General features: G+C 52.0%; 5 protein-coding genes across 5 annotated transcripts; 2 read left to right on the top strand and 3 right to left on the bottom strand.

The window, feature by feature from the left end:
- Window positions 1–557: 557 nt before the first annotated feature.
- Window positions 558–3641, bottom strand: B0H65DRAFT_290669 (uncharacterized protein). Its single transcript, XM_062823004.1, has one exon. It carries the CDS (start codon window positions 3156–3158, stop codon window positions 708–710), a length of 2451 nt encoding a protein of 816 aa, XP_062678473.1. The 5' UTR covers window positions 3159–3641; the 3' UTR covers window positions 558–707.
- A 1969-nt stretch (window positions 3642–5610) lies between these two features.
- On the top strand, window positions 5611–6820 carry B0H65DRAFT_475431 (uncharacterized protein). The gene has a single exon (XM_062827309.1). It carries the CDS (start codon window positions 5961–5963, stop codon window positions 6636–6638), a length of 678 nt encoding a protein of 225 aa, XP_062678472.1. The 5' UTR covers window positions 5611–5960; the 3' UTR covers window positions 6639–6820.
- A 27-nt stretch (window positions 6821–6847) lies between these two features.
- Window positions 6848–7890, bottom strand: B0H65DRAFT_541901 (uncharacterized protein; the record flags this gene model as incomplete). The annotated part of the gene is made up of 3 exons (XM_062829192.1): window positions 7679–7890; window positions 7111–7400; window positions 6848–6979 (listed from the first exon to the last, which is right to left on the bottom strand). The coding sequence occupies exons 1-3, from the start codon at window positions 7692–7694 to the stop codon at window positions 6848–6850; spliced, it is 438 nt and encodes a 145-aa protein (XP_062678471.1). The 5' UTR covers window positions 7695–7890.
- A 3917-nt stretch (window positions 7891–11807) lies between these two features.
- B0H65DRAFT_511368 (Nuf2 family-domain-containing protein) lies at window positions 11808–13277 on the top strand (the record flags this gene model as incomplete). The annotated part of the gene is made up of 2 exons (XM_062828478.1): window positions 11808–13088; window positions 13164–13277. 2 exons carry the CDS (start codon window positions 11808–11810, stop codon window positions 13275–13277), a joined length of 1395 nt encoding a protein of 464 aa, XP_062678470.1.
- A 366-nt stretch (window positions 13278–13643) lies between these two features.
- B0H65DRAFT_551854 (uncharacterized protein) lies at window positions 13644–14756 on the bottom strand (the record flags this gene model as incomplete). Its single annotated transcript, XM_062829851.1, has 1 exon — window positions 13644–14756. The coding sequence occupies one exon, from the start codon at window positions 14754–14756 to the stop codon at window positions 13644–13646; it is 1113 nt and encodes a 370-aa protein (XP_062678469.1).
- Between the last annotated feature and the right edge of the window lie 1489 nt (window positions 14757–16245).

The raw sequence follows: 16245 nt of genomic DNA, 5'->3' as shown, positions 1-16245 counted from the left end.
TCCGATTTTTCCTTTGGCCGTCTATCATCTATCTAGCTAGGCTCTCCTTTGTACCTCGGGAGAAGTAGAGCCAAGGAGAGCAATCGATAGAGAATCATCCATCCCTCCTGTATAGTCCTGTTTTCCCATGTATCCTTCCTTGTCTCTCCGCCTGCCTGCCTGCCTGCCATGCGCTTCGCTTCCTTGGGGGTATCCTATCTGGTATCAAAGTAAAAAGCAAAAACAAAGCATTGCGTGAAATAAAAGTATCCGAGAAGAAACAAAAGCAGGGCCCGATATTAGAAAGCGAGTATCCCAAAACATCCCTAGGGAAGCAATGGCATAAATGACCAAGCGCAGGCGGGATTGAGTGACCACGAGTTTGTCAGGTCTGAGCCATGACCTTTGTTTTGTTTGTGAAACCGCCATGGCGACCGAAGCATTGTAAGCCGGAGCCAAGCAAGAAATGTGTGAGCGAGACGTAGAGTTGGGGATGGCTGATCTGTGCGACAATATGGGGGGTTTTTGTAATCCTGACAGAAGGGTAATGGGGTACTTTTTGTGGTGTGGTTTGATGTGAAGAACAAAGGAAAAGCGCCTCCAACGAGTGAATGGTGGTCGGTTAAGTAGCGCCTCCCCGATATGTTATGAACAAGAACAAAGCAAATCAAAACGAGCGTGGGGGTATTTCGCGGGATCAGCCAGCCATAACACTACATATCGCTTACTCACTGCTTCTCGACCTCAGCTGCTTGCGCTGCCGAATAATCCAGGGGTCTCGGTGGTAGACTCCTCCGTTTATCGGTGGAAGAACGCGGGGACAGGGACAGTAGCCGAGCGCTGCCGGCGCTGTAGTGTCGTACGTGTCCCTTGCCGAGATTCACGCTGGTCGCTCGCCGAATCTCCTCGTCCTTCACATCCCCCGCGGTTTCCGGGAGTCCGGGGCTTGCCTCGGGCGTGTCGCCCAATGAATTGAGATAACCTTCGAAGCTCTTCGTTCGGACATTGGCAGGATGACCGTGGATAACAACGGGCTGCCCTTCCCTGACAGATCCCCAATGAGGTTCCTCCTCCCAATCACTTGATGCACGAGCCTCCCCACTGGACTGCCGGTTCCACCCGGGACGTTCACCACTAGGGCGTGCAACACGGGATAGATAATCATCATCCACGATGGAGGATTCCTCATTCAGGTTTTCATGCTCAGGCGAATGCCCATCCTCATTCTCGTTATCCGGCTCTGATGTTCGAGGAAGCTGCCTATATGGTGTCGATGACCTCATGATACTTGACGACTTTCGCCTTTTCGCCGATAAGCGTCCGGATAGCCATGATGCCTCAGAATCTATGGAGGCAAGCGACATGGTCTGCGGTTCGGGGGTCATATTACGCTCATCGGGGTGGCCGAAGGAAGAGGGCGTATGACGGAGTGCGTCCACGGATCTCTGTTCTGATGACGTTGGTGTCTCATCTCTAGGGCCATTCTCCGATGTCGCTACTCCTAGAGGATCGAGATCGTTATTTGGGTTAGGGGAAGCCTCGGCGATCGTGGGAGGAATCGAATCGCCCTCGTTTAACTGTATCCTAGATCCCGGTGGTGAGAGCGGGAGCTCTGGAAGATCTTCACGGAAGCGCGATTTCGTGCGCTTCGGTACCCCGGAGCTAACCCGTCGCGGGGTGAAATTGATTGGTGGTGTTGGCACGTGTAGTTGTGGCGTTTGCATCGAGTCACGCATCGAGTCGCGCGACGTGTTGGAGAACGAAGACGGCCCACCAGAGCTTCGTCTGTTTCTGTTTCCCCACCTGAAGATGGATGCCCATGATAGGTGCCCTCTGGAGCTGCTGGTCTCTGACCCTCTCCGCATCTGTTCCGAGCGCTCCGTTTTGGCCAAGGAGGCTTGTCGAGATGACCGACCATTCGGGCTGAAAAAGGAACTCCTCGAATGCGGACTGGCTAAGCCAGGGGCTTCTGGCCCGAGGGGAGAAGTGGGAGTTTCGACCGGGATGCTTTCCGTGCGATGGAAAGATCTCAGTGGATGTGGTCGCACATTTTCCTCCTCCTTTCCCTCGTTAAATTCTTCCCTTGAACGCTTTCTCACTGGCCTTAAAAGCTCGTCCGATTCACGAATCCTTGATGACGTTACCACCGCAGACGCAGGGTCGATTCCCAAGCCCACAGCCTCACGGCCAAGAACGCCTCTCTCCAGGTTTGGAGGAGACTCTCTGCCTTCCTTCTGCGCTTCAACATCGTCGGCACGCTGCTTTTCTACCCGTTTGGCAAGCTTCGTCTGTGCATTTTCCTGTTCTCGTTGCTGTCTCCGTTCGCGCCGTCGTCGATCTCGTTCCATCAACTCGCGGAGATCACTCGCGCTAAGATCATTAGCGAGGTCGTCAACACGTTTATGAGCCTTCAGTGTCGCCTCCGGTATGGGCTCTACGAGCCTCTTCTGGCGCTGTGAGGGTTTCTTGGCGAGCGGTGATGCGCCAACCTCACCATTTGTAGAGCCCTGTCGCGGATGCGTGGCATATCGAAGGGTTGGTCTGGGGGCGAGTGCTTCGAATGCCGAAACCTTGTACGAGATTTGTTCCGAGTCTGATGAAAAGGCCGAATGGAGGGATTCGGGGGCGGGTAAGGAGACGTCCGAGGATCTTTGGCCCCTAAATCCAAAACCATTCTTGATTCTTTTGCTGTCCTTCTTCATGGGGCGTCCCGCCATTGAGGCCTCAGTTGCTGCTCGGACAGGCACATATGTGCTCATTGCCTTGATCTCCGCCTCCCGCGCATGATCTTCCGTCCGCCTTTTCTTGCTCGATTTCTTCCGTAGTAGGTCATCGCCGTCGCGTTTATTGTGGAGGGTGGGCATGCGGAAGAAAACGTTCCGACCTAGGTCAGTGCTGTTAGGCCCCTGGGATGTCGCTGCTGGTCCCGTCACTCTCCGTTTTCCTCCAACACTCATCTTCCGCCCAAGTACTATCGAATCGTGGCGGCCGGGAGAGAAACTATACGTTCGTGCTCTTCGCTGTAGCTTATGGGGCTCCGCTCGATCCTGCCCTGTCTTTGCCTGTTCCGCTGTCGAAGCTTGGCCTATTGGGGTAGCATCTCGGTGGCCATCGAAATCCGTCGTGGCAGCGCGAGAGCGCCTTTTGCGGCTTTTCCGCCGGAATGGCCAGATTGCCATGATGGTTCGGGACGGACGTTTGGCAAGATGCCGTCGAGGTGCAACCAGAGAAGCTGTTTGATTATGTGCAACTAGCTGTAAAATGGCGCGTATGGCTGATTTCTGGTATTGTCTGTGTTTTGTAGTAGATGCGATCGGCTCATTATGACCATGATTCCAAGGAGTGGTAAACCAAAAGAAGGCGATACGAGTAACCAGACGGCCTACGAATCCGTTGTAGGGGCCAATATCTTCAAACCATGCTTGGTGTATGCCAATGTAAGAGGCGCGATGATGTGATGCAGGAGTGAGTAAATAGAGAGCGAGAGGAAGGGGCGGTTATTGCGTGGTGGCGATTCTTTGTCGCGACAAGCTGGGGTGGCAGTGATGGTGGTATATCCAAGTGTCGAGGTAGTCAGGTACTGATCCAATTATGCCTGGCCGGGTTCGTTTGGAGGTATGCCAAGGGAATGATGTTCTACCGGTAGAATTGTCAATGAGTGCCTTTGCCTTGTTGGAGAGAGTGCACGAGTGATTCTTTGTTCCGCGGTCGCGTGGTGGAAGCGATGTAGCATTCGGCTCTTGAAGGACTCGGAGGCAAACCAGGAGGTTTGAGCGCAACGTGGAAAGCAGGTCCCGAGCAACAAATAAGAGGATGTTGGCTGGAGTGGTGAGCAAGGGAAAGTGAGAGCGAGGGCAGAGGTAGGAATGATCGACAACCAATTTTTCCCTGTTGCTGGGTTGGGATGAAAAGGGCCTTTGCCAAAAATAAGGTGGGGTGGGATGTGATCAGCTTGGAGGTATGACGAAGGGAGCAACGAGAGGTATTATCGCATAACTTGGAGGTGGAAGGCGCTGGCAGCTTGGGTCATAGAGGGGATCTGGGATAGCTTGCGTATTTGAGAGGCACAGCTCCAACTTGGAGGTGCACCGCGTGTATTGGGTTGGACGGGTAAATAACGACTGGGGAAAGGGAACTGAATGGTATTACCTTTGTAAACTAAAAGTATGTAACTGCGGGCCGGACGGGGAGACGGGGCGGTCCCCTAGAAAAGAGGGAAACGATGGATGGAGATTGGAGGTGAGGTGCAGGTGAAATGATGGCGGAGGATGAATGGGCAGCAAATGAAAGAGAAGGGAATTGAAGAAATCAATCAGCATGGAGAGGAAAGGATGGAAGGAAGCGCAGTGGGGAGCAATGGGGACCGGGAGGCAAGTGCCGCCTATGTACAAGGTAAGGTAAAATAGAAGGATACCTTACAAGCCAGGGTATGAAGCAAGGTACGGATCCGTTTTCCGGGATTCAAGCTCGCACTTTCTTCACAAGTCATTGGAGTCTGGAGTCACGCTTTGGAGTATCCGTCCTCTTTGAGGTATCCCAAGGCATCGCGTCGTCGTGTATCCGACAGCTTATTGACTCCCTCCAACTGAAGTTGCCTTTAAAAAAGAGCTTCCCCAGCATCCCTGCCGTGGATGGACAGGAATGAATCCAGATGCCGTTGAAAATGCGTGCTTGCCCTGCTGCCCTGTTGCCCTGCCCTGCCCTACGATACGGTAACTGCGACTTGCAAGGTCAATTGCAACCCTTGAACAGCGTGCGTGCGTGCGTCTGAAGTCTGAAGTGGAGCTGCGCTAAACTATTAGGGCCTCTTGAGCCTGCAGCCAGAGCAAAGGTACTCCGTACTCCGTATTCCGCACGCGTATCATTGGCGTACAGTATGGTATTGTCACTACAGGAAGCGTGAATGTTACACGTGAAGTGGATCGCGGCGTCACTGGCGACTTCCCTAGCTTTAGGTCTTCCCCGCCATCATGATAATCTCCCTCATCTTCCACGACTGCTCATGTTTAATTCGACTTGTCTTTTGCGCATTGCGTCTGGCGCAACCCATCTCCGCACCTTTCTCCTCTCATCTTAACCACGAGATAGCCTGGACGACGACCTACTGGACGCCGCAAGTGACGGACATATGCATCACGACCGATAGTCTACCAATGAAGACATGGAAAACGGAAAATATCCAACGGTCGAGCACGCCCACCGGTCATTGCCATGAAAATGGCAGGTGCTTCAAGCACGGGCGGCAGCCATTGGACTGCACCGAAAACGTGGTGGTGTGAAGCCCATCTGAAGCTCATGATAGGGCCTGGGATAGGGCCTGGCGTGCCGTTTGGAACGGGCACTTGTTAGATTGCCAGGACCAGGACGTCAAGACGGACGGGGCCCAGTCCGGAGTCGGATGCTCTGTGTCCCCCCGCCTGCATCGGGCTCTGGACGCCATATTGGCAAACTGAACATCAGCTGGACATGCTGACCTTGAAGAATATGACCTCTCTGGAAAGAAAGTCTCCATCGCCGATGTTTAATGATTCTACTCATACCTGGCTTTTATATGGGTATTTATCTGGCATCAAGATTCACAGCAAATGCCGGCTGGTCACAATGGATTCTTGGCAGTCCGGAAATCTACCCGTCAGTACCTATCTTTCTGGAGCCAGCGCCTATCTCTTGCTCTTTGCGTGTCCTTGAAGCTCCACTTGACAATTCCCCGTCAATCATTTCATCTGCACTTGAAAGCTTCCATTGCATGTCTGCTGCCAATATTTGCACCCAACATACTCTGTCGGCTCTTCCCATTGCGCATTGCAGACCAGCCATTTTATAACCACTGACAGGCGCAGAGGTCTCGGCCACTCCCTAGTCTGGGGTCGCCGTGGCCGTCTGCAACCAGTGCCCGAGACGCTCGTATCCGTCCTTGTAGTAACAGTTCTGTATCGGTAACAAACCCCCCAGACAAACCAGACGACCACCCACCTCACACGATGACGGGACGCTTGGTTCAGGTTGGTGGAGGCAAGAAATGGAGTTCCGTGTGTTCGTTCGCTAAAACGACGACATCGACGTGCGGTGCGGGACCCCAAAAACTCCAATTTACCCCCTCCAATCTGGCAGAATCGGGGTGCGCTGGAGCCAATTATGTCATAGCAGCCCCTTCTCCCCCAACTTCAGCCCATCGGACAGCATCTGAATTGGCGTCATGCTGTCTTTTTGTACAAGTCTTGCTTGGGCTAAGCGAGCCCCAACAAACCCAGCTTCGCTCACAAACGACGTACGATGCACACGTTAGTGCTGAACGCCAGGGGATGTTGATAAGGCACGTTGGAGATCGCCATCACCGTCGCTGTCGCCGTCGCCTCGCTTCGTGTTCAGCGCAATGGATCCAAAAGTTTGCGGCTTTCTGTTCCACTGTTCCGTTCCACGCGCAGCCCCCATGCAGTAGCGGCGGTCCACTCCTGGGGATGGTAACTAAAAAAGCTGCCGATAGTTTCTGCAGGGCAAAGCGTCGTTCAACTACAGCGCGGCCCGGTGTCTGTCAGCTTGACACGTGTGTTGAGATGTCCAGAGTTGCCAGAGTCACGGCAGCATCCATGTATCCGAGCACAACGGTCGTGGATAAATCTCTCTTCCAAAAGCATCTCTCTTCAAGGGGACGGCGATAAGGGTCAGAAGCAGTGAGAGGCTATCACCAAGAGCGAGCGAGCGTGGAGTTATTGTAGGTTGCGCAGCAGCGGGCCGCCTGCGCTGAATGGCTGTCTTGGGCGGTTGGAATCCACCCGCGCGAACAAGCTGACAAACCAGGCACAGAGTCACTGCATTTCAAGAGATCTGCAGGAAATGGGCATGATGCGTGACGATGGAGCAGACAGCATCAACGGGCAACACGTGAACGGCGCTTGTTGGATTTAACCGAGAACCGCAACTGCAATTCCCGATTCACACCCGCGGCTTCAACATGCGAGGCGGATAAAGTGACTGTATGATCCGCTAATGTGACGGATCTCTAACCCGAAGGAGAAATAGGTCAGACATTTGCCCTGCGATGTCAACAACAGGCAAGTTAACGGGTAATATGGTTCTTCGCATCGCGATGCAAATTTCAGTCAGAAGAGTCGCAGGGTGCTCCTCCTCCACTTTATCCTCCTTTTCATCCTCCTCCTCGTTTTCACTGGAGTTTTGGCTCATCTCTGCGGCGGCAACGGTGGTCAAGACAGACGGAGACGGCGCCCTAAGTGCTGCGCCGCCGCCGCTCGTACGTCCTCTATAACGGTACTGAAGCGCAAAATCCGGGCATGCCTTTAAAGGCAAGGGGTCATTGAGAACGAAAACACCAAGGGGAAAATACCAAGCGATGATGGGATTGGCGATAATGAGGGTAATAATGATGGTGATGGCGACGGCGACGGCGTTGATACAACTCTTGGCTACGGTACACAGTGAATCTGTCTCCTTTGGGTTAGAGATCCGTCACTTTATCAAGACATACAGTCACTTTATCCGCCTCGTCAACATCGTACACGCTCGACCCAAACAAGCACCACCCAAGTCCCACAGCATGCCAAATTGAGAGCACAAGAGACTCCCCGGGAGCTTGCGGCGACTGCGCACAAGAGTACGGGCGTAGTTGAGTTGTAACCACCAAGAAACTCAGGCCTGGAGAGAACAGATAACGACGCTACAACGAAAGACTCACGACTTTTACATGACCCAGATTTCATGATGTTTAGCAGGAGAAAGAAAACCCAATCAGTCACACAAGGATCCACCCAAGCTTCATTGGCTCACAACACACCAAAGTTGTTGCGTGCCTGAATGGATATTGATGCGGGCCAGGTTCGCGGAATGGATGAGGCGCATCAGCCGTGGTCGCAATGGAACTAAGACAACGGTGAGCGCCGTTCGATTGTTCGACGGTTCGACAAAAAAGAAAAAGAAAAGCAAAGTGAAAATGTATCACTGGACTGGATGGGCCACCACCTCATGCTCATGCTCGAGGTACCTACCTCATGGCAACCCGCTCGAGTCATCCATCCAAGGGAGAAGGAAAAAGGTCAGATCGCGCCCATGCCCCCCAGAGCGGGCTGCTGTCCGTCGCGGGAAGAAAGATGATGCCATTCCACGAAATTCACAACCCACGACGGCACGATGGATGGGCCCTTGCACTCTGGCGGCTGCGTACAGCATATCTCATCTTATAAGCCGCAGGAATCAGGAATTCCAATATACAAGTTGATGTAAGGTTCCGCCGTTATAATGAAGAGAAAAATTTCCCACTCTTCTTTCAACAACCATGCCATGGCTTTCTGGTCCTATCACATTCCAACAACACGGGATTAATGAGTAATGACACCACAAGGACTTACGGGGAACTGGGAAGAGAAGGGTGTTCCTAGGTTCCCTGTAGGTGTCACCGTTCAGTCATGTTACTAGTCAGGGGTAAAGGGGGAACAAAAAACATCCATGGGCTGATCCGGTACCTGAAGATTAAGGAATTAAATGACAGAATGATGACTTGCAAGTGCAAACATTCAGGGTCCAGGTCGTCCTCGTCTTTCTCTTTGGTTTACAGTATTACTTCTCTGCTTTTCTTTCGTTCTCGTCATCCGTCTGGATTCAGGCCAGGCACACCCTGGAGCATTAGGTTATATTACTGCTAACGGGCCAGCAAACCTTGAACCCTGGAGAGAGAAAAGGAAGAGCCCGAACGACAGCCCTATCAAAAAGTCAAAAACATTGGGTGCGTGGATGCTTCCGAAAATCGAATGCCAAGAAACTGGGGTCTTTTTCTCCACTTTGGACTGCTGTTCACGACGTCCCCTCGTCGACGGGACCCCCCGGGCCGTCTCATTTCTCTTCACGGTTCAACCTCACCTTGAGCATTTTCCCGGTGGTTTGTTTTCTCGTGTGCACGTGCTTCCCATACCATCATGGAAATAACCGCATCATTCTCATACCAATTCGACGACTACTAATCAAGAGCATAGCCAAAAATCTCATAGAACTAACTACCAAAACATCTTCACAGATCCCCCGCTTTCTCCCCCCCTCCGTCTCATTCCGTTCCCTCCCATGCTAAGAATACCCATACGTACATACATACCATACTTCCTAAACGCCATACCTACCAGCCAGCTCCCGCAACTCTGCAGACGCCTCCCCCGAACTATTTGGTGTCGTGACCGCCGAGGCACGCTTCTCTTCTCGCTTCCTTCCTCTTTTTCGTTTCGCAGCCGCAAGCCGTCCGGGACGCTGGACTCCGCGGCTGGCTGTTGGTCCACGCCACATCCACATCCGCCCTTATTACGCCTCGCCTTGCCTTGCCCTGGCCGGCGCCAAATACGGTGGTACTCAGCTTCGTAACGCCTCTTCCAGAGCATCCTCCTCCTCCGCTCATTGTTATTGCCGGAGGTACATAATGTGTGTATGCGTGTTAGTGCAGAAGGATAGCACTACTGCGGGGAGATCTTCCGAGAAGGGGTGGAAGTGGGCAGTGCTTAACCGCCTGAAGAAGAGAAAGAAACGAAGAATTCTCCGCTCGTCTTGTCGTCGTGTGGGCTTCCACTTTCCGTATTCCCGATTCTCGCGACTCTCGGGCGTCTAGAAGCTCTCCCCCTGGGGGCATTGCGCATTGCCTACCTAGCCTCAGGTTTGTTTATGGTCACCTATGGTGTCGCCTACGATATCTTACCCCCTCTCGGTATCGGGAGAGGAAGTGGCTGATCCTTCTTCATGATTCCTCATGCTTTTTGTCTTTATGCTTGACGCTGCCTCGCGTGTTCCTTCTCCCCTTGCAGACTCAGCGTCTCGGCATCTCATTCCGTGGTCTGCTGGTAGAGGTAAGGGACGGTAGGAATTTGAAAGTTATGGAACGAAGTTTCCACGGGTCTCCACTGAAGGTGTGTGTGAAGACCATGAAGAGCTGAATTGCTTCACAAAGGAGCAGGAGAAAGAAAGGTACAGAAAAAAAAATGAAGACCGGAAACAGTAACACAACAATACGGACAGGAAAACAGCAAAAAAGTTGAACGAAAAAAAATGAACATACAACACCTGGGATTCGCTGGTCGTCACCGACCCAACTACTAGTCAGGCGATTGGTAGCTTATCTATGGGAGAGCGGACGGGATCCCGAGTTTTCTACCATCTATGGTCGTATGTGCTGTTATATTCTCTGAAGCAAGTTTATGAACTGGGTGACTCGGATTACTAGGTATTTTTTTTTTTTTTCGCAATCTGGACGTTTCGTTTTGTTGTTGGTTAAGCAATGCGAATGCGAGCAGAGTGGTGGTGGTGGTGGTGCTGCTGCTGCTTCTGCTTCCGCTACTGCAAAGAAATGCAGGAACCGGATGGACTTCATTCAGTCGTTGGTTTTGTATCCTGGACTGCAAAAGTGCCTGGGCCTCGGAGGCAATATAGACTTGCATGCTGACTGCTTTGGTTTTGTACGAGGCATAGGTACATCCTTCGACTCCTTGACCTTTCAGCCTGACTTGTATAGTTGAGCTCTCTAGACTAGGCTCAGCCCAAGCCCACTTGAAGAAAACGGAATGGACCAGAATTGTGGCTTACTTCAAGACAAGACGAGCATGTGATCAACGGGAACTTTTAGTTGTAGGTCGGAAAAAACCTGGATCCATCCAAACGGTTCTCCGATCTGCGCCTTACATAACCTTCCGAGACTCTCTCTCACCTTTCAGATCTTTCTATATACGACCCGCCGAGAAATACCCAGCGTTTCGGTCGGGAGTATCCGTTTTCCTTACACGTGTATTGTATGTGATATGCAGATCATCTTACCTAATATCCCGATGTCCATCATGCGCCCATCCATGCCCGCAGTCGTTTTTAACTTTTAAGCTTTTCTAAAATATCGGAAGAAAAACGGATCTGAAAGGGTACATGTCATCTGTCATCTGTCGTCTGTTAATCTGATGGATGGGATGCTTGTGTAGTGTTCGGTTCGGTCTAATATCTTGTAGGGCCGATGGGAGTGTCCAATGAGGTGGAGGAGTGTCTGTTTGGCTGGATGGTTGGCCCATTGACGCCGAGGGCAGTGATCTGTTTTGATTTATTGCTTGCATAGGAGCCTCTGGGGCTATATTGGTGGTTCTGGCTGAGCGGTATTGTAATGATACAGTCAATTGAGAATCCGAGTCTTCTGTTGTGGTGTGAAGTCGGTGTTGTGGTTTGCTTTCGTCGGTTCAAGGTCTGGGTGTATAGTTCAACCCTGGTTTGTTTGTTAGCGTGGTTCCTGCGACAGAGTTGCGAAGAGTGCGTAGTGAAGTCCCGCGCTAACAAACAAACCAGGGTTGATGTATATGGTTAATTTATGAATATTGAGATTTGTTATGGCATTCAAAACGCAATTTGATGGAGCTTTGAAGAGATGTCATGAGTTCGAAAATGGAGGTTCCACAGATAACAAAAGACGATGAGGGGGAAAGGGAAAAGAAAGAAAGAATGCAAGGAGACATGAAAAGAGCCAGAGATTGCGGGGTTACCGTCATAAGCAAATATGCATCTAAACGGCAAGTCCCGCACGGTAGCGTCTCCGGAGCAACCACCCCACCATGACATGGGTTTCAATCAACACCACCACCCTCCAACGGTCCAACCCCATCCAAAAGTTGCGACAAAGATCAACGCGTCTGGACACGCGCCAACGAGCCACCCTTTTGGAACACCCCTCAACATCCTTACGAGATACCCATTGTCGTCATCTACGCGACATTTACGACGACACACAAAAACCCCGAAATCATCGAGCGAACCGCGAACCACGAGCCCATCCGAGTCCCCTTCGTGCCCAGCACACCCTACCACAGCCAAAAATGGCCTTCAACCCACGAATGTCCATCCTGCCTCCGCAGCCGCAACAATCGCGGCAGCGCAAAAAGGAAGAAGAAGCCGCCTACGCCAACATGCGCCTGCCCGACCGCGAAATCGTCGGCTGCATCAACGAGCTCGGCATCCCCTTCACGCTGGCCGACCTGCAGAAGCCCAACCCGATCCAGGTGCAGATGATCTTCGAGTGGTTCGGCGAGCTGCTGATGAACAAGACGCGCCAGACGGTCGACCCGGCGATGCGCGCGGCCGCCGAGGACGTTTGCGGGCCCGAACTGGGCGAGGCCATGATGCCGTCCGACACGAGGAACCTCTTGGGGTTTTACGTGTCGCTACGCAGGCTGATGCTGGATTGCGGGGTGAATGATTTCAGCTTCAATGACCTCTACAAACCGACGCATGACCGGCTGGTCAGGATGCTGAGTTATGTCATCAACTTTGTCAGGTTCCGCGAGAGCCAGACGAGCGTGATTGATCAGCATTGCAACAAGGCCGAGCAGACCAAGGCGCGCATCGAGCAGCTGTATGTGGAGAACCAGAATATGGAGGCGCAGTTGGAGGAGATGAGACACAATCGCAGGGCGATGGAGGTGCTGGTTCAGGAGAAGACGGTGCGCAATGAGGAGCTCAAGAAGCGGCTGCTGGAGCTAAGGCGAAGCCAGGAGAAGGTGGCTGCGAGGTTGGAGGAGGCCAAGACCAAGAAGGGAGAGCTGGCGGCGGAGCTGGAGGAGAAGACGGCTACCAAGATTGCGCTCAAGCAGGAGAGTGCGAAACTCCGGCCTTATGTGCTACAGAGCCCGTCGGCGTTGCAGGCTAGTCTGGCGGAGCTGAGCAACACGTTGAACAATGACAAGGCACACATCGATGCGCTGGATAGGCGGTCAAGAGCTCTCCAGACGTCAACGGACTCGTTCAGCGTGGTGGCCTCGGACGTGGCCTCGTGCATCAAGCTGTTGGAGGAGATCGCCATCGAGCTAGCTAAGGAAGAGGAGGAGAACGTTAAGAACGCACGGCAAAGGGACGCGCTTACGGATCGGGGACAAAATGTCAGGGAGGTAGAGCGGCAGGAGGCGCTGCTCAAGAGGCAATTGGCCAAGTGGGTTGATCGCACGGCGCACTTGCGGACGCAGAGCCAGGAGAAGGCGCAAAGGGCTAAGGAGAAGATGGAGGAGTTGAGGGCGGTGCATAGGAAGTTGACGGAGGAGAGGTCGGAGAAGGGCAAGGATATCGAGAGGAGGAGGGTGAGGATTGAACAGACGGAGAAGAAGGTATGTTTGCATTGCATTGCGCTGAACGACAAGAAAAATATCAGAAATGCTAACCAGAGGCCTTCCTTCAACCAGATGCTCGACTTGAAAGAGAATATCGAGAACGAAGTCCATGCCGCCCACGACGAGTACCTCAAGATGGAGGCACACATTAAGTTGTACATTACCGAGATGGAGCAGGCCATCTGAGCGGGCGTCTTGTTGGTTGATACGTTATGATACCCTTTGTTCGCACACTTGTTCTTGTTTAACGTGTAGTATACCGCGTTCAGTTCACGGCGAAGTAGTCAAGTTTTATTTGGCATATGAAAGGTTTTTGGAGCATGGATATCATGGAATGGCGTTTCGGTTGTTTTACCAGCAGGTTGGGGAAGGTTGGGTATAGAGTAACTTTCCCGGTTTATTCTATCAAAGGAGGCATCAAAAGTCGTTAACACTGAATGAGACCACGAAACTCTAGATTACCAACTCGGTTCTGTTGTGCTGTGCTTTGTGCACTGCCCCTTCTCAGCCCCATATTCTCTCCCCTCCTTCCACGACCAAAACCACCATTGATTACCTCTCCAAACAACAGCCCCTTTCCCTCTCCCTTTCCCACTCCCCAACCCCAAACCGGAACCACCGACCCAACACCCTCCTCACATCCACCGTCTTCCCAGCAATCCCAACACTTCTTTCCAAATCCCCAGCCCCAGTTCCCTTCAAAGCACTCCCGCTCACAACCGGCATCTTTTCCCCCAGTAAACTCTCCATCATCATACCCATACTTCTCGGCAGAACCCCTTTCTTCTCATCATCATCATGACAATCGTGATGATGACCAACAGGCTCAACAACCACAACCCCCAACCCCACCCTCCTCCCAGCCTCCAACAACACAGCAACGCTGTTATTCAGTCCTTGCACGCTCCACTCGCTTGAATCGCGGTGTAATGCTAGGAAGCCATACACTATTATTATACGTTGTGTTGTTGTTTGATGGCCGCCGTGGTTACTACTACCAGGTTGATGATCTGGTCCTGATCCTGATCCATAAGGCGGCGGCGGAGGGGGGGCGGGAACCTTGTTGCCGGTACTACTGCTGCTGTTGTTGGTAGAGTTGGTAGAGGAGGGGTCAAAGACAGAGAGAAAGGCACGTAGGTGGGACACGGTGGGGATGAAGACTGTGCGGATGTGTCGTGTTACGGCGAGTTGGTAGAGGGGGGAGGCGAGGAGTTGGGAGGGGACCCAGGGACTGGGGCCGGGGCCGGGGCCGGGGGTTATTTTGGTCGTTGTGGCGGTTGTTGTTGTTTTGGTGGGCTGATCTTGTGTTGGCTGTGGTGCTATTATTGCCTGCTGTTGTTGACTTGGCCGTGGGAGTTGCGAGTGTGATGACTCCTGGGGCTCTTCTTCTCGATGTTGTGTATCTGTAGATATGCCTTCTTGGTCTGGTTCAGGTTGAAAGGAAGTTTTTTGTTCTCCTTGTTCTTGTTCACCCTGTGACTGTTCCTCGTATACTTCTTGCTGTTGCCCTCGCTTAATATCCCTCGCCAAAGCCGCAAGAAACTCCAACCGGCTAGAGCAGACGATCAAGGTGGTGGGATAACTGCATCGGTGGATGATGTACCAGAGCAGCTCAGAGGGAAGTGCTGGCGAGTAGAAGAGAGGCTGAGACTGAGAGGCGTTCATCTTGGATCTCACACATTGGTTGCTTGGTAGTAACTTCCACAACAGGAAGAACGTCGTGGGCCACGACTTGCGGTTGCGCGACCAATAAGTAGGTAAGTGCGTGTGTGTGGTGGAAGTGAGAGCGGGTTGAGGTTCTGTGTGGTGGTATTCGACGAAATGGATTGATTGTCGTCTCACACATGCACGCTGCAAAGGGTTTTCCACCTGTGAGGTTTGTAAGTTCTTTCAAGGTATCACATCACGGGTCTCGGGTAGGGCTGAGTTCCACTTGTTTCGCGGTGGTGGGCTTTACCGGTCCATGTGGTGAAGATGTTCGGACCCGGGGTGACGGGGTCTTCCCAAGTTCCCACAGACGGCCCGGAGTGGAAAGGCATGTTCGGGCGAAACTCAATTAGAGGGTACAGCCAGTATATGCATATACCGGGATACCGCATGATGACTTGATGCACCAGCAGTTCAAAACACTCTTTGTTCACTCCTCGATAAACTTTAGTCACAACTGGCAACTTTCAAAGTGTTGTGGTCCATACAATGAAATATATGTAATTCGTTTCCCCTGAACTTTATAGTTTAGAAAAAGTAATGGCATTCGCTTGCTTTCGTCATCATGAAACAAGCTATCTAAGTTTGAGGGTTCAGTGTGGGCGTAGTTTGCCTGAATGTTTGACAGGCTAAATCGTTGTTCCGTCATTTACAACATTGACGAGCAACTAGATACCGAAATATAAAGAAGGGTGAAAAGGACCTTGAATTCAATACCCAAAAATCGATATCGTGACAGACTATATCTATGAGAAAAAGCTATCGGAAGAGGCCATATCCAAGGATACCAAATCCAAAAACTCATCCCCAAGAAAAGAAAGAGAACGACCTGTCTAGTATTCGTCGTCATCAATCATATCACCCTCATCCCCATTGCCATCCCCATCGCCAGCGCCAGCGTCAGATCCATTCCCGGAGTCATCCTCACCATAACCCCTTTGCATGCTTTGAGACCCATTGTCGTCCGACAGTCGGAGTAAATGACTGCCGACTTGGAAGGACCATTCAAACGCGTGGCAATTGAAGGATCAAGGAGTGCAGGTAGATTACCTACTGGGCATGCAAATGCTAACATCTCCAGGAAGTATTCAAATAGATGAGGGGGTAAAAAAGTGACAAAAATGGTTGTTCGAAGCGGCCTCGGGCAGGTTCGAACGAACCGCTTCTACTAAGGAAGTGGTCAGACAGGTTAGATGTGGCGCCCCATCTACCGACTGAGCCAAAATCCCCGCGGTGGTTTGGTGACTGTACCTTCCAAACACAGACCCTAAGTACCGGGTAGCTATCAGACTTGGTCTTGGCCCCCCAGTATAGAAACTGTTTGCCTAAGGCAGGAGTCTCAGATTCCGCCTTCTGCTTTTCAACAACCTCTTCTCGCAAACTGGTGTAGTCAAAGCTGTTGAGAACCTCCTGGATAGGTGCTTCACTCTCGGCGTCCAAGGCTCTC

The sequence above is a fragment of the Neurospora tetraspora genome (assembly GCF_033439725.1).
Source record: "Neurospora tetraspora strain CBS 560.94 chromosome Unknown B0H65scaffold_7, whole genome shotgun sequence".
In the NCBI taxonomy this organism is placed as follows: domain Eukaryota; kingdom Fungi; phylum Ascomycota; class Sordariomycetes; order Sordariales; family Sordariaceae; genus Neurospora; species Neurospora tetraspora.
The sequence above is the reverse complement of the archived record's forward strand: the minus strand, read 5'-3'. Positions and strand labels throughout refer to the sequence as shown.

Coding starts and splice junctions, on each gene's coding strand:
- B0H65DRAFT_290669 (XM_062823004.1), bottom strand. CDS start 3,158: ATGGCAATCTGGCCATTCCGGCGGAAAAGCCGCAAAAGGCGCTCTCGC.
- B0H65DRAFT_475431 (XM_062827309.1), top strand. CDS start 5,961: ATGACGGGACGCTTGGTTCAGGTTGGTGGAGGCAAGAAATGGAGTTCC.